This window comes from Calypte anna, chromosome 1 (genome assembly GCF_003957555.1).
Source record: "Calypte anna isolate BGI_N300 chromosome 1, bCalAnn1_v1.p, whole genome shotgun sequence".
NCBI classification, from domain to species: domain Eukaryota; kingdom Metazoa; phylum Chordata; class Aves; order Apodiformes; family Trochilidae; genus Calypte; species Calypte anna.
In genome coordinates this window covers 105034206-105062194 of record NC_044244.1, presented here as the reverse complement: position 1 = coordinate 105062194, position 27989 = coordinate 105034206, and the positions used below count along the sequence as shown (strand labels likewise).

Below are 27989 nucleotides of genomic sequence, written 5' to 3'. Positions count from 1 at the left end.
TTCCTAAAAAAGACCCAGAGGCAGAACTAATTGTACAGTACTGATCTCTGGCACACGTACCTTTTAGCTTTCATTACTGTTGTTTCTTGCTGGATACTAAGAGAAGTTTTAAACATAACACAGACTCTGGAGTCATGATTTTAAATTTCCTCAAAGGGGAACCACGCTACATCCTGGCAGTGCAAGCTCATGTTTTGATTCTTAAAATCAAGCAGCACACACCATGCTAACTAAATCCAAGTGACTAGAAATTCCAGGGACAGAACTGGCCTAAAGAGACAGCTTTTACTCCCTTTTACTCCCTTACCAATCAATCAATCCTTCGCCCTATAAAGGACAGTTTTAATGAAGAATCTGTTGGTGGGATCGAACAATTTCAGACTTGAAAGCATCAAATGCACAGATTACAACAACTTCTAATGAAGAAAGAATCTGAATGAAAAGTTCTGTGCAAGGTAAAACAAAATACTACAAGGCTAGATCCAGTATCACAGTTTACTGTTTGAGGTACAGAGTGAGTTGGGATAAATGCACTTCTTCAAAGGGCAATTTTTCTGCAGTCTCAACAGAGCTACATTTACAAAGACAGTTCCTGAGATGCTTAATAAACATACATAACATTACACTTCCTCTATGATAAAACCTCAAGTCTCATGCACTGACCTACACTATGCACGTAATCATAATCTCCATGGTTTTTCTAGACCCAAGAAATTAGCAATATCCCATTAAATATCCTCTCTTCCCTAAAATTTTGTTTTAATTTTAGAAAAATTAAGTATCAAAGTTCCCCAGGAAATAAAACCTACTCAAACAGAAGACAAAAAAGTCAAATACAACTTACAGGAAATTTATTCTAGTTCAGCAATATTTGCTAATGTGTGTATTGTTCCAGAACTTAAAAACTATCTAGACTACTTTGCTACTGTTTCAGAACTTTAATAGCACTTCTTAAGTGAGTAAAGCACCAGGAAAGACTTCAACTGCACAATATTAATACAAAAAAGAAAAGCCTTTGTAGAAAGCATAGTGGTTTTTTTATTGAAGTCTTAGAAAATACTGAATTATGAAATATACAAAATCAACTGTTGTAATTATCTGTTTATTTTACAATCTGTATGCCATCATACTCTTATGGCTTTAAGATAGTCTGTCCAAAGTATTTGAAAACATGCTTTAACAAAGTATTTTACAATTTCAAAATTGAGTATTTCTTTACTGGAAAAAAAAAAACCAACCAAACTCTGAAACATTTACCTGAGAATTCTGTATCATAAATTTGTCATTCATTCTTAACTTTCGCAAGTTGATGATATAGGCTACAGAAGTCAACATGCAACTTGTAGGTCTACTGTATTAAATAAATATTTTAAAAATTCTTTAGATGCAGCTGGTTAGGAAAAAAAACCCCCCTTCCCTCCAACTTCACCAAGTTCATCATAGGTTTAAAAACACAATATAAATTTTTTTATCATATGTCGACAACGACAGTCACGACTTCTGCACTGGAAGCCCTGCACCATTTGCTGGGTGGAATTCAGACCCTGGCTGCTCACCAGACTGCAGCAGTGGAGAACAACTCTTTGGTGGAGAGTCTGGCCTCTGAACCTGGTAATCACTGACCTTGTTTTCCAACATCCACAGCCAAGTGTGTCGGGGTTTGGCCACTGGCTATGCTGAAGTTCCCAACCAATCATTCCCTACACATATGCTCCACCCCTTTATAACAAACATTAACCCTAGGAATTCCACTTCAGAATATGTGTACTATTAGGACAATGCTTTAGGAACACTATCCACGTCATTACAGATTATCACCAGTTTTAAAAGTGGTATTATGTATGGACAGTAGAGAGGTTTGGGGCCTTCTGGTTTTTTTCTTTTTTTTTTTTTTTTCTTGCTTGCTTTTTAAGTAAAAGGGAGCCTTAGGAACAAAACACTGCCCAGAGTGGCAGCAGGATTAAATTAACCAGGCATATACAGACACTGGATAAAAAACCCAGAAAGCTTCATGAGAAATACATATACAGGATCAATATATATAAATGATAGTAATTTAAAAGAATTTCAATTCAATTATCTGAAAATACATCCAAAGCAGTAGAACTCTCATGATATCTGCCATATAGCATTTATTTCTGAATTTCAGTTACTGCATGGATTGTGATTTATACAACCTATACTCCATTAACATAAATTTTTCCCTTAAAAATTTAATTACATATTACGAAAATCCCAGGATTTCACTAGTTACTTAAATCAACTTTCAATCCATTGGTGAGGTAGTGTAGTCACTTGTATTACATGCTGGTTATAAGTACTGTTGGAATCTGTCAAATTTTAAACTTTTGTTTTAAATAAGTGGCTTAATAGTCTTAGTATAGTTATTAATGCTAGGTTACCTAAGGGAGAAGGAAAAAAAAAGAGCACTGAAGAACAAGTTTTGCATCACTGCAAGACAGAACTGCAAAGCAGTATATACAATAGTCCTTTGCTTAGTTGCTGCCTACTGTACATGCACACTAAAGACACAAAAAGCTAATATAAATTCTGAGGTAGGAAATGAAGAATTCCACTGGCTTGTACAAGATTCTTCACGTTTTGTAAACCAGTAAAACCAAAAGTTTTTTGTGGTGAGGTTCAATACTTATTTCTGGTGTGAGAGTAACATCTAAATAAAAAAGCATGATTGGAATACAATATGCATATAACTACCACGTAAAAACCTAAAAAATCGGGATTATTTTCAGTGGCTGAATTTCTCCTTTGCAAAGTAGAGGAAAACCCTTCAGCTCATTTTCTTATGATACTTTCTGTATGTTTATACTTGCAGCACAAGCCATTGAAAATGTTCTACAGGCTAAGGCATAAAAGTATCCTGAAAACTAAAATTCTGAAATAGAGCCTTACTGGTCCCAGTGATCAGAGGACAAATACATTTGTTGATTACTTTAGGTAATTAGGCACTACAGATAAAGAATTTGGTGCCTTAATATCCTTAAAAATCCTTAAACTTCCACAATACTTTGATTCCAACTTACCACAAACAGCAGCAGGCTTGAAAGTGCTAGGACAGTAATTCACAATACAGCACTGGATCTCAACAAGCATATGGGATTCAGATGCCAGAGAATCCAATGCACACTAATCAAGAAATTGCATCGGTTCCAAATTTTGCCTTTCCCAGTATGTTGTTATTCCTGACACATAATTTAGAGACTAGAGCAGTATGCTGTAGCACCTTCACTGTTCAAGTTGTCTTGACTACATACTGAAGAGCTAAACCAAAGGCATATATTCAATAAAAGCTGGCTCTGGTACAAGGATGGGAACAGTAGGAAGCAATAAGCCATTCCAGAGTGCACTTGCCAGAATCTCCCCATACTGTCATGTTATCCTAACTCATCTACAACAAAAACTTACAGAGCTATACAAGCTTCTTTAAGATTGCCTACTGGGAGAAAAGCTCTTAAAAGAGCTAAGAAATCCAGGTATTGAAATCATTGTGCATAAACGCTTGTTGGGAGGCTTTTATTGAGATGCAGAGTGGCATTAGGTACTATGGCATAAAGCAGAGCGAAGGCTGCTCTGTACCTGAATGAAAGCTTCTTCATAAACAAACATCTGTGTGCAGAGTTTATACTTTCCAAGAACTTTCCTAAACTCTCCTTGGCATCACCACACAGAAAAAGCTCCAAGCTCACATACAAATTACACTCTAGAACTACAAAGAGCAAATCCAATGCTCGCCAAGTAGTAGAAGGACCATGTAATTGTCAATGTAGTTTCAAAAGGTAAAATTTCATCATCTTTTCATCACTAAGTTACTTTGCAGTAATGTTCCAATCTCACTTTTAGTTGCAATGTCGAGAGGCTGGCAACAGTAAGAACATTGATTCACTCATCTGTAGTGCATTTGTCAGTCATTTGCTGACAGAAGTCTGTGATACCACTGCTCTGTCCACACTGTTCCTCAAGCGAAGTTTTCTCCAGTGGTCTTCCAGAAACTGGATGCAGATCTTGTGCTTGATCATAGGTTGCATCACACACACTTTTCACACACTGATAACAAGAACTCTGCTCATTTGTAGATGTAACACCTGAAAGACCATCTGCTAATTCTATACATGCTGGTATCGCAAGCTCACTATCAGATGCAGCTGTCTGGTCTCTCTCCAGGAATAAAAATGAAAGTGGACAATCTGAGGAAGAATATTTTGCAAGTATTTGTATTTGCTCATGACTCAAGGCTGCTTCCTTAAACACCTGCTGGCAAAGTCCAGTCAGATTCTCCTTTGTCTCACCCAGAGTTGACAAAATGTGGTTTCTTTCCTTCAGCAAGTTCTCCTTCTCATTTTGCTGCAAAAAGAAAAACAGCCTTTTAGTCTGCATTTTAACACAAACCTATGGATTGTGTTTCTATGAAAGCTAAAATATGACTAAAATAATCTGGTCTGTTGAAACAAACAATTTGGCAGAAGATTAACAAGCACACAAACAAATGCCTATCAGAAGTACAATTCCAACCTCCTGAGTGTCATCAGCTCAGCTATTTGAAACTATTTTGCAGACATAACTTTTTCAAAAGTGGAAACAGAAACAGCAATTTGTAGTTATGAAATACATGCTTCACTTACATACAGCTTCACTTACTATAAGTATTCCTGCAACACTAATTTAAACCATTATTGCTGGGTCAACACAACATTAAGCAGAGCAGTCTTTATAGGGATTTATAATTTAAAAGTTAGATGTTGAAAAACAGGCATCACATTTTCATACTACTCTGCTAGATGAAAATAAGTTCAGTTCTCAAACTGCCAAGTTCCCTGCAGACTTAAGAAGAATTCCTAAGGTATACAGAAAATATAGTAAAGAAACAAAATATTCTGAAATTGTGAGCAAAATATTCTCTCTGGAAACAGCAGTGCAGTGTTTTGAGGCACTGTCTAGAATACTAAGTTTAAGAATTTAAAAAGAGGAGTGACAGGTTAGTGAATTGAAGAGACAAGAACAGAGGTGGCACTAAATAGGTAACCTATTTCTGGAACAGAACACCTGCTGAATGCTTCAGTTTTATCTTCATAGCTAACAAGCTTAAAAGTGGCAGAACTCTCTCAGACATGACAGAAGACTGTCCTTAAAGAAGCTTACAACCTAGCTGTGTAATGCAAAACTATCTTCCAAACACAGCATAACAAAAGGGATGGCAGTTCACTAATGGATATCAAGGAGCAAAAAAAGTACCATTCATTAAAAATCAGCTTTTTTTTTAATTTTCATTTACTTAAATGTCATGATTTTTGCTGAGATTTCCGAGATACAAATGGCTGAATATGAAATTACATTGATAACTGAGAGGTCTAATGATGGAAACAAGCAACATCTGGAATAAAGTAAAATAAGGAAATGGGAAAGGAGAGGAAACAAGCAAAACTGTAATGAAGCAGTTGAAAGGACAAAAACAAAACAAACAAAAAACCATGCTACACATTGAATTAATTAATTGAAAGATAAGGCAGAGCTTTGAGAACACACACAATTTTAGATTTTAAGAAGTCTAAAGTAGATTTTAAGAACACAGATACAGATTGTGTGTTACCACTATTCCTGTCAATTCACCCTCAGAAAGTTCCATGATTTTGAGTCTTTCTTGCACCCCCATTTGCCAGAGAAACTCACATGGCAACCTCTGCAACTTCTTTTTGAAAGAACTGACTTAACTTTAACTGGCACTTCACAAAAGAAGCAGAAAAAAAAGCTCGTCCCTTTTGCCTAAAATTATTAGAAAGAGTGCTTTGGTAACAGATTTCTGTTTGTCAGCATACTGGGAGCAGCTGTTGCCAGATCTGAGTCTAAAATCACTCCATATACATTTTGTATATGTAGAGGCACTCAGTTGTGTACTACAGAATCATCAAGTTATGCAGACTGCTGTTTAACACAAAGTTATTGCCAAATAAATTCCTTTCTTACCATCTGAAGTTGTTGATGGATTAATATACTTAAATATTGCTTTATTTTAGCAGCATTATCCTAATACTGTAATGTCAAGCTGAGCCCTCTTAATTCTTCTGGTAAAGGATCTATTTAGTTCCCACACTTCTCTCCCTGCTATAGTATATATAATGAGATATCACTATAATTTGTGATTCAAGAAGGGTATGTAGCTCCTCCTGAGCTACAGAATCTTCAGGAAAGTAGTGCTTCTTGACATCAGTTGTCCTTTACTCTGCCCCTTCCAACAGTTACCCTCATTTGAGGGCGAGAAAGCTACAGGGAATGTGAATATAAACTCCTAAAAACTTTGTTTCTAGCAAGCTAATATGGAACATTAGAGAAAAACAAGAACACATAGAGTTCATCTGAAAGATCAGTAAACAGACTGAATGGGGGTCAAAAATTACATTATCCATATAGAAGATGAGAAATTATCAAACTTAATTCTCCCAGGTAACAGTCAGATTAAGTACTAACAATACAGATGAAGCATTTTTCTTCAGTGCAAGTAGAGCTTAATGGAAGACTTCCAAAACTTCACTCAGGAAGTCAGCAGTCCCACCTCCTGCACAAAACAAAGTCAGTTCTGCATAAGATCAGGCTGCCAGGACTTTGCTCAGTCATGTCACAAGAACATCCAAGGACAAACACACACAACCTCTGTGGGGAAACTGCTTCATTGCCTGCCTTCCCCCACTGGAAACCTCTTTCCTTATATCCAGTTGAAACCTCCCATTTTATTAACTATAACAATGTCTTGTACTTCTACTGTGAACCACAACCCCTGCAAAGCTGAAGATCTGCCACTTCAAATGGCTACATGGTCTTGAGGACTCCCCCAGAGATATGGGCAGGTGGCTATTAGGTGTCCCCACATCTCTCCTCCATGCACAAGCCCTGTTTCCTCTGCCTCTCACCACAGAAGTACTCCAGGCCCAACCATCTTGGTGGCCTTCTACTAATCTTACTCCAGTTTGTCCATGTACTTCTGATACTGGGAAGAAACAAACCTGGGCAAATGATTTAGTCTTACACGTGCTAAACATATATAGGAGTACAATCACTGTTCTGGAACCACTGGCTGTGCTCCTGGCAAAGACTAACAGGTCTGAGATACACAAGCAGGAACAAGTCAGGAGTCATCATTCACAAAGCAACCTGGATATACCATGTCTCACAGATGTCTCTTCTTTCACTCACCTGGAAATTCTACCTAGACAGATCAATTTTCTGTATTTGTCCACAACTTAAGACAAATTTGAGGGTACATAACGTCACTGTCAGACATGCTCAACAGATCTAAACAAAGCCTTTCCAGGAAGTTCTGAAGAAACTTATCTGCACAGCTGTAAAAATAAGTGACTAGAGCATAGTTATGCCTAGAGAAAATTCATAACTTGGACCTCACCTCACAATTCTCACTCGTTCTCTAGACCTTGCTCAGTGATACCTGTTCAAGCAGCAGACCCTCAGTCTTTCCTAGCACAGTTCCACAGAAGAAAGTCTAATACACTATCAGTCACTTAGTCAATTACAGGTCTAATCCTGCAGATCAATCTGCAATTCCCACGCTCCCCCCAAGTGCTCTACAGCATTGACAGTTACAAACAGAAAGGACAATGTGACAACAAAAACAGGCAGAAAGTTCTGAACTGTCAGCAATGCAATTTCTCTTAATTCAGAATAATAAATCTTTTATTAACACCATCTTCCAATTTCCCTCCCAGAGTAGCTTTTTCATTCAGCACAGTGAATGACTTGCTCTGTTAACTCATGAGGGCTGCAAGGCACTGCATGCCTGCCTTCAAAGTCTATCTCCTTTGTTGCTTAAGTGGAAGTACATGTAATGACAGATGATGGACCACTTCAGAAAACTTTCTAGCCCATGGCACTTCAATTTAATTTTCCTTTTCACTCTTAAGTCTTAAGGGGAAAGCTGCAACATGATCACATTTGTTCCTAGCTGGTGCAGATACCAAATCCATGTACATAAACACGATGTCTACAACACTCAAACAAAAATTAAGAGCACAGTAATCCCAAACAATTGGACTATTTAGTGAACATGGTATGATCAACCATGAAACAGAGATGAGCCCGTCAGAAAAAAAGACCAGAAAATAACCATTCATGATTATTGTGAACTTCAGATTATCCACATTTCTCTAAGTTAAAAATATTTTATGTGTTTACTGCCTTTTAAGAAGGCAAAATTACATTAGCAGATGGTTGCAGAGAACACTGGATGCATCAATTCCTCAGCTACAATCTTGATATAGCTGTTAAAAAGGCAAGCAGCTTCCTGAGTTATGCTGTACCTTTTGCCTTTCTGTAAGGGTCTCATTTTTAGGATTCAAGACTCAGGAAACATTCCACCAGCCTATGTTGATATGTTAGAAGAACAATATATACACAACAATGGCATATGGTAATCTTGATCATGAGCAATACCACGAGCTGCAAGAAGAAAAGCACAAGGCAAGAAAGAGGGAAGAGGTAGAAACAAAGTAGAGTGGGATGATGGTTGGGATATCAGTCTGTACAATTAAGCCCCATAACAACAGACTTCAGAAACACTATTCACCAAAAATTATGCTGTGATGCACTTTTACTTGAATGAAAATAACTCCACAGAAGGGAATATGTGTTTACGAAAGAGACAGAAAATCTAAGCTCAAATGGGAAAAGTAGTAAAACACCTCATTCTCAAACTAGTGCCAGATGTCCAGTCGAGTGTTTAGAGAAAGACTCGAGTCAACAATAATGAGTATTTATACGTACCAATTTTTCAATTTCAGATTCAAGATTTTGTATGCAGTCAAGTTTCCTCTTACGACATCGCTGTGCTGCAATTCTATTTTTACTTCGTCTTCGGATATCATGAATACAGTCCACTTGTTCAGGGGTTAATTTATGCATTTTCAGAAATGACTGGAAATCATTTCTGGAAAGCGAGATAATCCTTTGCGCATTAAATGGCAGTTTAACCTAGAATATAAGATACAGTTGTAAATCAAAGGTGAAACTGATATACACAAGCACCAACAGGCCAGTTCAAGTTTTCATTTTCAGCATTCTACAGTACATAACCCATCTTTCTTCCTAAACTTCAGAGACAAGAGCAAGCTAATACAGCTATCAAGTAAGGTGGATAAAATCCAGGGATCTCAACTAGATGAGTTCAGACATGGGTGAAATATCTGAGTACTTTGCACATTTACACCTGATTCTCTGAAGCACATCTGGAGTAGAATGAAATCTATATATGCATGCAGCAAATGATTAGGTGATACACTCTTGGAAAATAATTTATGATTAGACAGTACACAAAGTAAGTGTCCAGAACCACCAACAAGAGTCTAAAAGTTCCCCTAACCTGCTACTAAAACTATATCCTCTATTTTTATACCTTTAGTTTTCTGCAGGAAAAGTTAATTTGAAACAGATATTTACTTAAAACAGAAGTTACAATATTTGCCTTCTAGTTCTTAATGCTGGAGAAGAGAGGGCATTGGGCTTTCTCCACTGTCTGTACACCTGAGTTTCAGAAGCAGGAGCTTCTGAAAACATGCATAGATCATGAAGTCCTGATTAATACTAAAGAACATCTTTACCTTTACAAAGTAATTGCCACATTTTTATGAGGCATCTGACTAAAGATACTTTATTTTCAATCCTTATATATGAATATATTAAGTAGTAGACTATGTTACCTTGCTTTGGTCAGAGATCTGAATTTAGTTTAAAAAGATAATAGAGGAACCACATCTGTGTTTGGCCACCACTGGTGACAAATAGGAAAAAAGAACAGAGTATTGACCTCAGCAATGACACCATCTATTTCTTTGTAATGTAAAGAATGTATTTAATCAGTTCTGGCCTGCCAACTTTCTATATGGATGTTAGCTTACATTTATTTAAAGACAATAAGGCCCTGCATCTTGAAAATAATAAGAAAAAGAAACCTAGTGTTTTCACAACAAATGAATTTTCATTATATTAAATAATCCATCGCATACAGAGTTACACTGCAATTCTACAGTTTTTAAGAACTGTGACAGAAATCAATCAAGGTACATAGGAAAATCTTTAAGAATTAGACTAGTTATATATGGCATCTGTCTGAAACACTATGAAGGAATTACATAAAGTGCCAAGTAATTCTGCAGTTGGAGGAACAAACATAACCTCCGTTTTAATGAAAGAAGTATTATTAAAGCACTCTTGAATACATAGCTACTGAAGCCATTTTGAAAAATTTATTTTCATTGTACAGTAAAACTGGTACCAAGAAAACTGTTAAGTTCCTTTAGAGATTCCAAGAAGTTAAGGTTAAGTTTAATTGAAGAACATCAAGATGATAAAAAAAATATCTAAAGAACTCCCCTTGCCTGGCCTTGGTTTAAAATTTCACAATCACTTCTGATAAAGATGTTCCAGAAAAATGAGAAGAGACATAAGCATCTACCACCTCAATATCCAACAAAACAGTATTTTTTAAGTATCCCTGAATGAACAGTCATCTTTCATATAAACCAACAACCACAAAACCAAACTAAAACAAACAAGTAAGCAACAAAACAAACCAAGAAAAAAAAGACTGAGAATTAGGTATTTGAATAGACCCCTAAAAGACAGGGAAGCAAAGGATACCCCAGGATGTTCTTACCTCACATTCTTGCTCTCTTGCTGAACAGGATTCACTGTCTCCCTCGGTGTCCGTTTCTGAATCCTCTCCTAAACTTATCACATAATTATAGGGACACTGTTCTTGTTGCTGACCCTGAACATATTCTCCACTGCTTATTTCAGAGCTGTTGGAGCATCCTTCAGTACTAAGGTTGCTTATAAAGGGGCAGTTGACAGAATTCAATGTTGTGAAAGTTCGCTGAGAACAAGGTTCAGGGCTTTCACTGATCCTGATACCCAGCCATGGACACTCTGATTTTTTCCCTGAATATACTGGCTCCAAACGCTCTTTTGGAACTGCAGGTGGTAGATGTATTTGACAGGCTTCTGTGCTGTAAATATCACTCCAGAACCCTTGTGCTAGGTGTTCTGCTACCTCTCTCTCCACACTGCTTCGATCACCAGCTGTCGTAATGTTAGTGGCTTCCCTAGCGCACAAATCACTGTTTGAAGGTGTGTCACCTTTACTTTCCATTTTGTCATTCCCAATTCCAGTACCTGATAGAGTTTTTTCAGCTAAGACTGTGTTGTTTTGTATATTACCAAAATTAAAGTTACCATATTGCTCACAAGTATGTAAAAAAGACACAGGATTGAGTCCATGAGGTGCAGCAGGGTTTGGGGGTAAAGCAGCTAGATCCATTTTCTCCACAGGACTTGAAACATTCTGGGTCACACAATCTCTCCTTGAGTCTTCCTTTTTCTCAATGCCCTCTTCCCCTTCTTCCATTTTTACCTGAGTCTCTTCACATTTGGAGACCAGTTGCAAAGGTATACACTCCTGAGCTTTTTGCATCCCATCATGATCAGATACTTCTTTCTCAAGCAAAGCTGCAATTGGTGGCACCTGAATGTCTTTAATATTGGAACTGGACTCTGAAGTATGAACTTTGTCATTTCCAAAAGCTTTCTGGAACTTCCTATACTTTGGGCATTGGGAAGGTAAACTGGAAACACTACCCCTTTCTGAATGCCCAGGATCACATGTTAGATTGGCGTTATCTTGGACAGCAGGTGATGATTTAGCATTTTCTTCATCTTTACAAAGCTTTGTGTCAGGAGTTTGAATATATTCCTTTTCTAAAAGTTCTTCTGCTTCATCATCTATTTCTAGGTCTCCATCATCCACGTTGCTGATTTTAGGGTTTGCTTTCCGACAACGCTGTGTACAACACTTCTTCCTAGGACATTCCAGGTGATCTGATTTAAAGTCCAAAAATTTGAATTTGAGAAACTGAAAGCAAGACTCTTCAATGTTGTGTACACCCAAAAATTCAGCACATTTGCAAACTTCAGACACATTGTCCTTGTTCAAAATGAGTTTACCTGTGTACGCAAACTGAAGCAAAGGACTAAATCCTTTAAGTGTCACCTATTAAAAAAAAAAATAAAAATTAGTATGGCAAATGAGTTTAAGAAACACAGGATCCAAATTTATTTGTGAGCAAACCACACCAGCAGGATACAGTAAAAGACAAAAGCAGTTCTACTTTCATTTCTGAAGCAAGATTTGTTTCATGCTCATTCTGAAACAAATCTTCTGATACTATTTTCTCCTGTACATTCTCAGGTAATTATCTTCCTTGTGCTCTTATCTCTTAATAAAACATTCTGACAATACAGTACTAACAAGTGAAAAATACTGCTGTGCATTGAAAACCAGTAGTTGGACTTCAACTTTACAGAGGTACCTTTCAAACCCAAGTTGCACATGAACTACTCTAGAGTAATATCAAAATGCTGCCAGTATTTAACAGTTAACTCTTTAAAGAACAACTACTGTTATTTGCTCAATCTTATGCATCACTGATATTAAAAGGTTTGAAATAATGGAATTTGACCACACATGATAATTTATTACTATAGCCACCTAGCCTTTTCTCCTGTACAGAAAACAGGACACCAAAACAAAATCATTCTCAGTTTAAAGCCTCTTTGTAGTAGGTAGTTTTAACTGAACACTTCCATCATTATAATATGTTTTTAGCAAAGAATAGTTGCCTAATCAAGAATCAGAGAGGAAACTACTGATTACACTGCCATATTAATTCATCTGTAGTAGTGTCAGGAGGGGGGTTGTAAATGACAGCTTAGCCATAAACTGGCATGAAGTCTTTAAACTTAATTCCAGTCAATAAACAATTTAAGTAGGTTTACAGGAAGATTACTTTCATAAAAGAAAACAAGAAAAATAGAACATTTCAAAACTGCACAGTTTCTCTATGTAAGGTAGAAATGCCTACTGTTAAAAACTGAAAAGATGAAGAGACAAAAAAACCCAGTTCTATACTCCTTTCACTTTGTCTTACATTTCTAGCTGGATATCCTCAAACAAGACAGAAGCTAGAAAGATTTAGTCTGACTGACCTATAAACCTAAAAACTATTTACAATTTAAATTTATTTATATTTGGAGTTAAAGTCTAAGTCTTGAAAATGCTGACAAAAAAATCCCAACAAAACAATACAGAACAACACCAAGATGTCATTAATTACTCTAACTATATATATATATATATATATGAACAACTGTATTCCAAAAATATTTTGGAATCTCAGACTGTGGACTGGTGCCTTTCATTTTAAACTTCAAATACTTTGTATTATTAAGACGTTTTAAAAATACCACATGTCAAAACATGTGATCAGTGTTTGCATCTCTTAAACATGTAACTTCAAAAACTGACTCATTTTAAAATAATACTTAACAGTTCCCAGAAGAGAAGCTCAAATTGCTGAGTCTTCAAATACTTTTACCAAGTGATCAGATCAAACTATTACAATGAGATTCACTGGTACTGTTTTTCCTTATTGCATCAGTATATTCAGTTCTTACATCAGTAACACTAAATTACATTAAAAGTCCCCTTAAATCTACATTGTAGTATCAGTTCCTCACTTTCTTTACAAAGTCTGGTCCCTTTTACCTCTGTTTTTCTTCACAGGTTCATTGGAACACTGTTGACTTGCACAGAGACTATTTTTCCCTTCTCCAACTTTGAAACACATTTCTTACTCTTCTAATATTCAATTTTTCTCCATAATACTAAAGCAAAATTCTCTCTTTAACATTTTAAGTTTTACATGCCAGTCCTCTTCCTCTTCTAATCCAAGTCATCACTTTGAATCCCTAAGCATTCTTCCTCCATAGATTATTTCACATTAAACAGTTCAGATTCCTGCTACAACTGGACACACAGCACTTGGGGGCCTTCACTTTTCATCTACAAGCACAGCATTTCATATAAAAAAAATCCAGTCACTTGCTTGCCTTATGCCTTTTGAATAAATACCAAACTGAGTCTTTAAACACCTTAGATGTGTCAGATACGTAATAATGATTTTTCTTTCCCATGGATGTCAAGTTCTGGTTCATTCCTACTGAATAACTTTGAATTTAATCTTACTCAAGATCATGTATTTTAGGGGTAAAAAACCAACCTAAAAAAAGTAATTGCAATACATTTTCTCAGTCTTAAAAGTACAAAAATGCTGTAGGGGGAAAAAAAAGGCTGCTAATGTGTGTAAAAAGGAGGGGGAGCTGAGTAGAAAGAAAATTGACACCAGCAAGCAAGGAATATAAGCACAACTGTAGTACTCAACCATACAACACCAAATCTTCACAATGCTGATTTAAAGGTATTATCATTTTAAGCTTTAAATTTGTTCATTCATTACTGCGAAAGTATCCTCATTTCAAACAGGAGGACTAATTCTGCAGTACCTCTTTACCATTTAAGGCCTACTCTTGGAAAACTCGCATGCTTTGAAACAGGTGACTTATTTTAAAAGTAATATTTAATTAATTGAAAAGATCTCCCCTATATCTTTTTCAAGACAGCATTCCCTATCTTCAGACTGTGATATACACTCTGCTCTATCAAGCCTTTACTTCAGCCAGCGGCAGCTTTGCAACTTAGACATTAAGTTCCCTTAGTTCTTAATTCCCTTATCTTTACCTAGCATTTACGCACCTATTTTACAACCAAATGGAACAAACCAGATTAGAAGCACTGGCAGGTAAAATGCAGAAGGGAGTGACACTCACCTCTTCCGGTAAAGTGATGATAAGATCAGCATCCACCTGGCCCACAATTCTTGAAAGGAAGTAACTGCTGCAAGCAGCAAGCACAGCTCTGTGAGCCCGAAATCGCTGATCCTCCGCTAAAATAGTAACATCACAAAGAATATCTTGCTTTCTCTGATCATCGAGACTGAGAAGTACATTGGTACTGTGCACTGAGGATTCATATGCAAAAACCACACTATTCTTCTCACTTAGAGACATTCTGTATCACAAGTGGTAGGGTGACTCTCAGCGGAAAGCATGCTTCTGCTCTTCAAACCTGGGGGAAGAAATAACAAGTTTTAGATGTTTAAGTCATATACGACAGGAATCTACTTATTCTCAGCATAATAAGCAAGCTGTCAGAACTGCATTGCCTGTTCTAATTCTAATATTCTAAGATTAATATTCAATATCTCATGCAGGTTAATAAACAAATACATTATTATGTGATTTGAAGTACCCAAACTTTAATAGGTACTTAAAATAATGCTTTAGTAGTTTCTCTGATCAGAAAAAGAGAACTGTTTTTCATGTGACTTCAGCAATAAAAATTTTTCCTCAGCAAGCGATTAAGAACCATAACTTTACTGTAACACCTACAAATTATTTAGGCTTTCATTATTTATTTATCATTATATACTGACTCCAACATTATGAAAATGTAAAGATAAATAAAAAGCAGATATATTAAGCCAAATTTCAACTAAATTCTATGTAAGCTACTTCTGTTTGCTGATTCACTTAGTACAGACTAACATACTCATGCTCTACCCACTATGGAAAGTAGGTTTCCTGCTAAGCCAGTCAGGCATCAGTAAATTACTCTCATTTTGTCTCTAGTAGGTTGGTGCTTTGTTTTTAAAGTAGATTGGTTCTCTGATTTCCACCTGCCTTAATTCTCTAGAATAGCCTTTTTTTGGTTTGTTGGGGTTTTCTTTTTTGCTCTTCCCCTCATCCCTAATTGAATCCTTAAGGTTAAGTTTTCCTTTCCTAATCAATCACTATGATTCAGCTCACATGGCAACAGAATCCTTTTTGTGAAAGAGTGAAGTTCTGATAATTATGATCTGTTGGATAACAAACAACAACAAGAATCATGACATGTAACACCTTGAAATAATATAACCTCTAAACTGTCCTAAAGCTATTCCTCAACTTATAATATTTTTAAAAAATTAAAATTAACAAAAAAACCCTAAACACTAGGAAGAAGTTCTTTCCTAGAGAGTGAAAAGTTTAACAGCAATTCCCAGCAGAGGTTGTGACAAAATGCCAGCTCCCAACAACAATTAAACTGTAGCTGTTGTAAATCTTCATTTTGCAAATATAGGAAACTTTCACAAGGATGGGAAGACAGCAGGGCACGGTCATCTTTAAACACAGTGGCAAAAAGCCAGTCACCCTGTCAGCTATCCTCCTGGTTACTCACCACTCAACTTATTTTCATGGCATACAAGTGTTTTTTGTGATCTTTAGAACAGAAAGATAACAGAAACACAGCCACATTTCTGGTGATATCAGTAGCACAGTACTGGTGCAAAGGAGTGGATTAGTTGCTCTTCCCATTCCCAATCACTTTAAATGGGAATTATGAAGTAATTCCCCATGAAAGTTACTAAATTCTATTCTTGTAATAGCTTATGAGAAATAAGCAATGCAATATAAATAATGCATTTCTATTTTGTTTGCTCTATGTCCTTAATTTGTCCTGTTCCTCAGATATTACAGCACACACAATTTTGAACAAAGCATGATTCTGTATTTTTCACCAGGTATAAAAAAAATAATTTTTTTTTTTTTTTTTTTTTTTAAAAATCAAAACAGGATAGAAGATGAAATGGAAGACTAAATCAAGGGTGCTAGGGAATATTACAGGGAAGTATTACAGATAAAGACAATTTTGGTTGAACACCGAAGCAAAACTTGTGAGGGACACACTTACAGACAGGCCTTTAAACATTCTTTTTTCTTAAGAATCTTAAGTCCCAAGTTCTCCTAATCCTCAGATGGACAACCCATGTACTACATGTGCTGTTCTTGGGTTCTCTCTTGCAAAATAATCAGTTCCAATATCCAGTTCAGCCAATTAAACTTTCATATTATGGAAGGCTAAGAGGAACAGTACTTAAACAGAGTACAGTCAAGAGTACTTAAACAGAGGACTGTCAGCCCTCCTTTACATTTATCTCCTCAAGGCATACAACATGCTTTCAAAAGTGTCTGGTGTGCAACCTACTTCAAGCACTGACAGTGAGCTTCCAGAAGCCGTTGCTGCCAAAAAAAATAATTAGTTTAACACTGAAACACTACCTGTTTCTTGAGAAGTGAAAATAGTTAACCTGAGCCTAACTCACTTTAAAACTTTACTCTGACAAAATGCTGTACTTCCTAATGTGAAGATTTCATCAGCCAAGTTATGTTCTCACTATAATCTAAAATGCAGAATTTCATTTTGCATTTCAAAACTTAACTTTTTTTTTTTTTAAAAAAACACAAACAAAACAACAAAGCAAACCTCACACATACCACACTCAAATAGTAAATTTACCTGTCTTCTTTGGGAATCTAATAACTACACAAATGACGAAGAGAGAAATCAAAAGGAAAGTAACCAGAAGACTGAAAATGCTGGTTAAAAGAAAAAAAAACAAAAAACAGGAAAGGGAAAATGTAACCACTGTAAAAAGTTGTATCACTTTAGAGAAGTGTGAATGTCTTAATTCTGTTTCCAGTTGTGTAATAAAGCCATGGTACATATATGATAGTATTTGTCATCAGCCAGTATTTTCCACAGCAGCACAAGTACAAAATACATTTGGTTGATAAGTAGATTTGTCACACCAAAGAGAAGAAGTACAACTCTTTCGTGATCTATTTAATTTTTCTTCTAGTTTAATTGTTCTCCTGGACCACTCAAATTCTTCATTTCATTTATGGATGAACAAAGAGAGGAAAAAATGTAAAGTGAAGAAAACAATTCAATTATGCTCTTTAAAGAAGCTTTATAATTTACAAGCTCATGCTGCAACTGTCCTGCAAGGACAGGCCCTTCTAGGCTTTCTTCCTGCAAATGTAGGTATCTATTTCACATAAATTAATTTTCTACAAATATCAGCTGAGATTTCCTGCTCCCAGACAATTCAAGTGAAAGGAACAAGTTAATAAAAAGAAGAAAAATTACAAACAATGATAATAAAATATTTCCTTGGGAACCAAACTAAAACTCCTATCATGCTATTTTTATCTTAAAGCTAACATTTAAGTAAGGAAAATTTAAATCATGCACAGATAACACATGAAAGTATTCCAAAAGTCAGCAGATGACTGTACAATTACTGTTCACTAAGACAGTGTCAATAAACAGCCATGTGATCAAATGCAAGAATATGCTTTATGATTTAAGATATCTGATACACCAGTTTCCATCAAAATAAGGAGAGTCCAAGAACATCTTCCAAAACTTAAAATAGCCCTTACAGTGCAAGCTGAAAGTATTAAAGAAGAGCAACATGAAAGTTCACTAACTACAAATCCTTAGTGGAAGAAAACTAGTACTGTTAGTAAAAAAGCATTCCTTAGATTCCTCTCATTAAATTTTATGCACCTAATAATCTCATGTCTTGAGATCAGAGAAAGAAAGGGAGAATGTATATAAGCACACATGCTGGAATAAAAATTATATAGAGGAACACTTGCAGCTGAATTAATCCAGTTCTGCTTTGAAAACACAAACCATACTACTATGAAGTTTCCATTCTTTATTGGACAGCAATTTTGAGGGGGGAAAAAAAACCCAAAACAACAAACTACACAAACGTTTGATTTAAAGGCAGAGACCTTCTCCTTAATACTGGCTATAATATTTTATTCTACTTTATCAAAATGAAGCACTCCATTTTTTTTCTACTAGCATACAATTCAATAGGAAAAAAATGCTTAACAGTTACCTGTAAATCTACCCCATATTCGGTAAATGAGATCTCTAAATATTTATATATGTAGTTAGTTAAAATTACTTTCAAATAACAAAACAATCCTATCTTGAATGAAAATTAGCACTACAACAACATTTTTAAAAGGAATATACATTTGTTTAAGTACACAGTGTACAGACCAGTGCAAGATGCCTACCAAGACTTGTTGGCAAATCCAAGGCTTATTTTTCTCATGCATTTGAAGTTATTTGTTTGCTTATATTATTAACACAGAGGTAGATGTGAAGTACAGTGTGAAGTATAGCAAGTGTAAGGTACTTGAAAATCAGGCTGCAGGCTTGTACATCTGATTCCTTACACCTGGCAGCAATTACTGCTCCTTAACTACAAGCTGACTGCAGAATTAAAGAAGTTAAATGATCTATTACTTTGTCCTCACACAATCTCTGCTTTAAAATAGTCATATGGTGCAGACCTTCAGGTAAATTATAGTCTCCCCATCTTATTCTTTAAAAAAGGTACATATCGCAAAAATGACAATCATAATGGTTGAGACCAGGTAAAACTATAAGGAACCATTGTTGCTAAGTTACAGAAGGAAAATAATAATAGATTATATCATGGAAGTGTTTGAAGGCCAGGTTGAACAGGGCTTTGAGCAACCTGGAGTAGTAGAATGTGTCCCTGCCGATGAAAAGGGAGTTGAAACTGTTTTTAAGATCCCTTCCCAATCCATTTTATGATCCTAATATCACCTTAAAATAGATAGTATAAAAGAATAGGAACATGTTACCAGGACATAATTCATAACTGTGTGGTATTTTGCATAGACACACACACAAACCTGGTACAAGGCAGACTAACTTTCAGCAGACTAACTCAGCAGCATCACCTCAACATGTGTAAGTCTGCACTCAACATCCTGTGGTCAACAAGGAAAGTGTAATGTGGGAGGAGGTGAAGGAAGCATTGAAGCACTGAGTTGTCACCAAAGCTGACTAAAACCTGTATATATAACAGCTTACCTACATACATTATAAGGCAAGAGAACTGCTTGATGTTTGTCTCTGAAATTCAGACTATTATACAGTTCTGGAAAGTTTTTTATTGCCTTTCACAAAAATATAATTTATATGTAAATATATACAATATATGTAAATATAGAAATAATTTATTACATCCTGTTCTATATAATATAGTTATATATTGAAGTAATAATAGAATAATTGTGGCAGGCATTTACTGGTTTTATTTTCTCTTACGCCACTCCTAGTGGTCAGGATTTTACACAGCACCACTTGAGAAAATATTTAATGCTGAGGACTTATTTTCCCCATTATGCAAAGGACAACACAACACAGTGTATGTATATTGACACTAAACATCCAATATGACTGGGTTTTGTGTTGTTGAGCCTATACTTCACAATTTGCTGCAATGATTAAGTCATTTGTGTTTGCACGCACAAAAAGCAGATAACAAACAGAACTCCTATTCATAGGGGGAAATTACATGGCTAACTAGGAGCAACAGTGATAAGGTGCAGATGTTAGAAGAACTTTCAAAACTGCAGAACAATAAAGCAACTGTACCACCCATCAGCTCACTGCAAATACAAACATCAGCACCAAATATCCCAAACCCTTGCCACTTATCCAGATGCTCGCTGGATAAACAAACTTTCAGCTTTTCTGTAGACAATTTCTAAAACACTAATGCTCAGTCCAAAATACTGTACTAGTAATGAATGGCAAACATACAGGATCATAAAAATCAAACAAAGTGACTAAACAAATAAAACATACTAATCAATGAAGTGAATTAACAGCAAGATTTTTTTTTTTTTAGATTTTTAAATGAAGATTTAAAGATAGTATCCTGCATTTTTTTATCAATGTTAGGAATTCCCCCCAAATGCCATACAGTTTACAAAATTAAGCTTTCCAGTATCTTAGAAAACCAGTACAGGTAACAGCAACTCTGTATGCTTATAGCTGGCTTACTGTATACCTGCATCATTCTTTCAGAACAAAGACAAAAACAACAGCTGAAGATGTCTCTTCCTGCCTGCCTATCACAGCTGCCAGGAATTTTACCACAGAGTAACTTAAAACAACAGTCAGATGGCTAACAGAGAGAAATTCAGTGTCCTTTAGTTTTTCACTCAAACACCACAAAAACTGAAAAGGGTGAGATTTCAACATGCAGAGAGGCATGCTTTAAAGCTATTGTTTTAAATATTGGAACAGCTGACGCTTGAAGAGATTCACCAGTGGCATTAGAAGAAACTTGACAACTATAAAGAATGAATAAGTCACAGAAATTAACTCCACAGACTGAGACACTTTAAGGCAAACAACCAAAGAATACTAAAATGGCCCCTAAAACCAAGGCACAGGTTTGAGAGTGCAAAACCCTCCAATTTCTCCTTCTACTTGTATTAGGATACACCTATGATTTGCGTACACGTTTACAGAAATGATTTTTGAACATTCTGAGTTTGAATGTTTCAAGTGTAATTAAGAATACTAAATCAGAGCACAGAAATCCACAAAGATCAGTAACGGTCAAACCTTTACTAGTTAGAAGGATTGCACTTTCAGAAAAGACGTAACTGATTTGCCAAATTTGCAGTCTAAACTATTGGTGGTAAACCTAAGGACCTGGAAAAGAACATGGTCACCAAGGTAAGATTGGAACCCAGACTCATTTGAATTCAATTGAGTCCAGCACCCAAAGCTAATGATTGTCTGTGATTGTCAAATAAAACTGTACTTTGTTACCATCACCTTTAATAGACTTAATAGCAAATGGAGCAATAAACCAGCACGAATCGACCTGCAGTTCTGTTTTAAGCAATAAGAGTTGGTACTACCAAGAGCCAAGCAAAATTACAAATTACATCCTATTGAGCTGGTGACTTCTTTTAAAGAAAAACCTCTCACTTAGTTTCCATCAGTCAATAAAACCGTATCAAATACTCAAAAAAAAAAAAAACCAAACAACAAAAAACCCCTAACATTAGATTAGTCTCCGATACCAATTTTGTGGCTTTACCATCCCAGTCCAGTCAGTCTACATGTATGGGTTTCTTTGGTTTTTTTCCTCACCTTCAGCTACCATTGATTTCCTGTAAGTGATTCAGCCCCAAAGTTACCCAATTTAGTAAAAAAAGTAAACAAAACTCTATAGACTTTCTTTACTTAGGGAACATCTCTTTGCTAATACCATACTGTACATCAGTCCTCTGTAGCAAACAAAGTAACACTTACTTGTACAGGAGTAAAGTTTTTGAAATAAAATAAAGCAGAGTGAAGTTTCCCTTCAGTAGGTGCAGAACCCAAAGTGGGACACCAGTGCTGTTACTGCTATCTGAGATGGTTGAACTTGGACATCCAGGTGCAATTTCAGTTGTGATCACCACCACGATAAAACTAGCAAGACTAATCTACCACTTAGCAGACCATAAAGGTCTGCTCACCTATTGCCATCTCATCCCATCTGTACTTCTGGAACACTTTAAATTCCTAAACAGCTGAGAAAAGGCATTGTATACCCCCAAAAAATAGCTCAAAGAAAACAAACTCTGGATGCTATTCCTGACTCCTATGCTGATCTACTGAGTAACTTCCAGCAGGTCACTGAACTCAGTCAGTTCCCTTAGGGTGGACATTTACTTTATCTTATAAAAAAATTCTGTCATCCATGGATGTGAAGTACAAAGAGACAACTATGATTTGCTACTGCTAAAACCAGACAGTTTAAATGAGAGAGTTTCTTTTAAATGCACTGCAAAGGCTTTTTTCTGCAGTTTTATATCTATGTCCTTGCCCACAGCTACCTCTCCTTTTAAGGAAATAAAGTTATGTTACAGATGAATGGCTACAGCGGGTAATAGCTGCTGATTCATGTTATGCTGACAAGGAATGAACAAGCATTTTAGTGTTAGTGTTTACTGCTCTGCATCTTTAGTTCTAAAAGACTTCAAGACAAAATAGTGATTTAAAAAAGCAGAAAGTAAGCTTTACTTCCTAAGAATGCTTTCTCTTCTAGAAAAAAAGCCTTCGGATGATTAGGGCATTCATAATTAAAATTCTAAATTGTATTCTTTCTAGTCTAAACACCTTTATGATATTGTCCACAGCTTAATTACACAAATGAGCTTTTTAAAAATCATTAAGTTGTACTTCTGAAAACTAATTCTTACCACAGAACTTGGACTTTTGTCAAGTCACAAGCAAGAATTAAAAAGAATCACGGGAAGTCTGGCAAGTTGTAAGTCTGCACTGAGAGTCTTAATTTATTTTCCAGGTTTTATGCTGGAATATTCACTTTTTTAATATTTGCAAGCTATATGAGGGTGTGGAGGAGGGATGGGGTGAGGGGTGGAATCCGAGTTTCCTAGTAGTCACGAGACTCAAAAAGATGGGATTTTAAAGAAAAGAAGATAAAAGATTGATACCATGTAATCATAGAAATTATTCACACAGTAGAGGCTTGAATAGTTTCCCTTAGAAGATGATTTAAATCAGTCTATATCAAAGCCAGAAAAAAAATACTACTACTTTGCAGTTCACCATTATTGTTCACATTTTCTCTGTTTAATTTTTGAATTAGGGATAGAAATCATGTGCTATTTTGGTTTTTCCACTGCTAGAATCAAAACAGAACTGAAGGGACTTCAGAGACTCCCTTACATCAAAATCCCATCATTTAGAATTCTTCAATTCTGCTTGTATTCAAAGTTACTCTGGGAAGGTAACAACAACGCACAGACTTCCTAAGGGCATGGTTCACCTAGAATAGCCCCAAAACACCTAACAACAACAACAACAATTTCCACAAATACAGCATTTAAAAAAAATACTAGTAGAAACTCTTTGGGTTTGTTTTTTTTCAACAAAAACTAGGTGATATAATAAAACATTCACTTACAATAAAGGGTACACTGGCATAACGTGAAGTTTGACCATTTACTATCAGCTCTTAAAGAACCTTTGCATTTATAGCTACATACTCTACTCCTTGCTACAGTTAAAACAAACCACATTAAGTACTTTGTTTTAATTACTGTCAGAATCCATTCACAAATATGTATGTCAAAATATTTATAATGAACACTAAGTTAACCATCTGTGGTTCTAATGTATTTTACTCTAAATTAAAAGGACACAAGAACTGAAAAAAATGAGAAGCAAACACATTGGCAAGTCAGCAAAATGTTTTATGGAAAAGATTTTCATAATGTTTTAGTGTTTTAACTCCAATTTGTTTCCATAACTGTACTTCACAGTATGTGAAACTGAAACAAAATTATGCAAGAATTTTATACATAAATCAGGAAGGAATTCAGAAACATTTCTATGAAAACAGAAAAGCATAAGATCACTAGAACTGGTAATGTTTATATTATACAGAAAAAAAGAAGATGCAAAAGGCCAGACTCCAAATGGTAATTCTAGTTAAGACCTCCACCAAATCACATAAAGCTTTGTTTGAGTTTTCCCATAAGGAAACCATAGACTATTTCCTTTGTGACATACAGTGTTAAAAGACATGGCATTACTAACTGAGCTGTATTTCTGGGATGGTATCATATAAAATACTGATCTTAGAAGTATAAATAAGGATAGCAAATCCTTAGTGTTTAGTCAATAGGCCAAAACAAGAATCCAAACAGACACCTATAAACATTATCTTGACAGTTCAAATGAATCCACTCACAAATTTTCTCAACATGATTCTGAAGATTAAATGAATATTCTCTAAGATGAAAGCTCTCACTTAAAGACATCTTGACGGACTGATACCCTAGACTACCTCTTCTAGTCTCCAACACATATCTAATAATTAAATTCAATTTATATGTATTTAACCGATGCTTCTGAAGTGAACTTGCCCTTCTTAGTGCACTTCCCCCTCTTTTTTAAAGCTTCACTAGCTGACAGGTCAGTTAAGCCTTACTCTGACCTGCTAACTTATATTTATACATAATACTTGAGGTTTCTCTTTCCATTACCTAACAAGAACAAAATTTCCCATCATCCTGAAAAGGGCCTTAAATGAAAAATAGAATGTACTGGTGGAGATGGTGTTACAGTCTATGTTTTGTCACATCAAAGCAAGCCTTTTCTACTTTTTTTTTCCTTTCCACACTGCTAATCTCTGAACTGGAGGTTGGGGAAAGGGAAAGGTGCAAGTGGGTCCCTCACTGTGGTCATTCTAAGCAGAATTCATACAACTCTGTTTCAGCTGTTATTTTTTTTCCTCATTTAAGGTTCTGTTCCTAGCCACATCAACTATTCCGATACCCATGTTTAACTAAGGATTGCACATGAACCAAACTTGCAATACAAAAACTGCGAAGAAGCTCTAAAAGCTCCCCCATGAAACTTACAGTAGTCAAATTCTAGGGGACAACTAAAATGCCAGCACTCAAGCCACAAACATAAATCCTTTGACTGCCCGACCACACCTCCTGCTCATGCCACCATGCATGCCCAGCACAGGGAAAAAGACAGGTGTACAAACAAGATCTATGAAGAATTCATCGGAACACCTCATCTGATAAAAGTGGGAAGGTGGGGGGTGGGAGGGGTGGAGGGTAGAAATGATATCACAAGGAGACTTGTTGAGCTGGGTTTCCCCAAACCATAGGGCCAAGTTATTTGGGCCTTACACAACTCATGTGCACAGACATGTCTAATCCCAATGAGAGTGCCATCTGCTGCAAATGAACAGGTAAAAAATATGGGGTTTAATACTGGACAATTCTTGTATTAACAGAAATTGGTTAATTTTCAAAATATCCTTAGCATAAGGATTTTAGAACCTATTAAAAGCAAATAAATATTTAACACACCAAGATCTGGCACATGCTTTTAGTATAAAACATTAAAAAAAACACTGAAAGTAGTTACTCCCTCCACTTTAACATCTTGGCGACAATCACAAGTGTGCTAGAAAAGCAAACTTCCCAAATACACCACTTACTGTGCTTTCATTCACTTGACAAGATGGACCCAGACAACAAGAGTAGGTTCCTTTTTTACACTAAATTAAACCGAGAAAAATACTCTGTGAGTGCTTCTAAAGTAGTCCAAACACTAAGAGATTTGGCAGAGTCAGCTTGAAGGAAGCCCTTCTGAAAAGCATACAATGTTGATGTTCTCTTTTAAACTACAACTGTTTCTCTCAGCAAATCTGCCACTTGTGGGCCTTACTGCTTGCTAACATATACACAGACTTAGTCACACATGTTAGGGCATCCAAGAGTAATTATGCCATTTAAGTCATCTTTAAATTTAAACTCGTAAACCATGAAGTAAGAGTTGGAATATCTTTGTTGCTTTAATTTGGACTCCTCATGTTTGACAGGAATACCTTTTTTTTTTTTTTTTCTTCAGTGTGGCATAATATTTGAGTGCTGTGTAACCTTAGTTTGAAGTGTTTCTGGACTGCAGTTCTTCCATTACTACAGCCTAATGCTTTTCATACACTGAAAGCACCTTCCTGAAGTGCCTCAAATTACCCTGTCAAAAGTTACCATGTGATGAAACTGTACAGTCACCTTCACTTTACCTTTACCTGTAACTTACTGCTAGAACGTTTGCTTTTTTGACTTTCGATTCCACAAAAATTTAGAGGACCCAGATATATTTGTATTTAGGATTACTCCTGTACTGCCATGCTAAAATGGAGAACGTACAGTTTGACAGAAAAATAAGTGGCGATTCTCTTACAATTACTACATTATCAGCATGCCCCAAAGCATGCCAAGTATCTCACCGTACAAAACAAGACGGACAGGATTTGGATCTCCTTGTTTACGGTCTAAAATAAATCCTCCCCAGCTCCTCCAGAGGGTAACAAACACTCAACACGCCAGTTGCACGTTTCACCCCGGCAAAGCGCGATCACCGCCGGATTCCCAGCAGGGCTCAGTTGACCCTTTCGCACAGGGCCAGCCAGGGAGGGCGGCGCGGGAGAGTCACGCCTGTGTCACCGGGACAAACGGGCACATGGGCACCCAGGGACGAGACGCCGCGGAACGACCTCCTTGCCCAGCCCCGCGGCGGCGCAGGCCACGGGAGAAGGAGGGTTGGGGGAACACCTGGAGCAACGCGACCGCTCGGTGCCCGACTCCGCCGCCCTGCAGCCCTCCCCCGACGACAGCGCCCGCTCCCGCCGCGGCGGGCCGGACCACTACGCCACTGGGAGAGTAACCGTGAAAGGAGAAGGGGCGGGAAGGAGAGGGCCGGCTGGCTGACGCTGCCCCGGTCAACGCGCCTCAGCCTCCTCCACACACAAACACACAGAAACCCCACACACCCCCTCCGCCCGAAGGGTGCTGCCCTCGCCCGCCTTCCCTCCCCCCCCCGCCCAGCTCTAAAGAACACCGGACGGACGGGCGCGCCCGCACTACAGCTCCCGACAGCGGCCGGTCTGGCTCTGCTCGGCTACCACTCACCTCAACGCCTGCCGCCTCTCACTGAGAGCCGGTTGGTTGGTTGGTCGGTCGGAGGGCAGCGCCGTCCCCGCCTTCACCCCCTTCCCTCTTGCCGCTCCCCGGGCCCCGCTGCCACCCAGCTCCCGCTCCTGCCCCGCCACAGGGCTGCGGCCCGACTGCGGCGGGAGCGGTCAGGTGACTCCCCACAACATTACCCGCCCCCTCCCCCTCGCGCACACACCCCGCACGCTGATTGGACGCGGCGCTCCCCGCCGACGCGCAGCCGCCCACGGCCCTGCCCAGTGCGCACTCGCGGTGCTGCCGCCGCCGTCGCTGCTGCCTCTCCCGGTGCTACCCGGAGCGGCAGCCGCTCCCCGGGGCGCAGCGGCGCTGAGCAGCTTCTCCCCTCGTGCCCCCCGGGGCAGCTCGGAAAGCCGTGGTTGCTGATCGGAGGGCTGGGCGGGTTCTACCCCGCCTCTCTGAGTAGAAGGGGCTCCACGGGCGGGAAGTTGTAGCTGCCCCCCCTTCCTTCCTCGCTCCCCCAAAGGCAGCTGTTGCTGACAGGAAAGCGCTGTTTGCCGTGCCGGCCGCGCAGCCGTCGCTTCGTGTGTCGTCTCTGGGGGAGGACGGACGGGATGTGAGCAGGGTTCTTACGTTTTACTGGTGTAAAAGTCTTGCCCTTGTAGAAATGCGGAGCGAGGCCTCTGCTGGGCAGTGCCATCAGTTGACAGGCTTGACCTGTAACTTCATTTCTGACGCTTTTGAGCCAGGAAATGTCAAAGTAAGGTTTTGTGAAAGTACCATCCTGAGGTGACAGGAGGGGGGGGGACGACCGGTTGTCGCTGGTC

At 37.6% G+C, this 27989-nt stretch overlaps 1 protein-coding gene across 4 annotated transcripts; it reads right to left on the bottom strand.

The window, feature by feature from the left end:
- Positions 1-1045: 1045 nt before the first annotated feature.
- On the bottom strand, positions 1046-27989 carry BACH1 (BTB domain and CNC homolog 1). 4 transcript variants are annotated; one of them, XM_030468057.1, is made up of 6 exons: positions 27163-27295; positions 14737-15034; positions 12016-12061; positions 10670-11889; positions 8782-8988; positions 1046-4359 (listed from the first exon to the last, which is right to left on the bottom strand). In XM_030468057.1, exons 2-6 carry the CDS (start codon positions 14974-14976, stop codon positions 3898-3900), a joined length of 2175 nt encoding a protein of 724 aa, XP_030323917.1. In that variant the 5' UTR covers positions 14977-15034; positions 27163-27295; the 3' UTR covers positions 1046-3897. The 4 variants fall into 4 exon arrangements, with proteins under 4 accessions (XP_030323917.1, XP_030323765.1, XP_030323683.1 ...); XM_030467905.1 differs by lacking the exon at positions 27163-27295 and adding an exon at positions 27796-27989 and having other exon boundaries at positions 10670-12061; XM_030467823.1 differs by having other exon boundaries at positions 10670-12061; positions 27163-27378.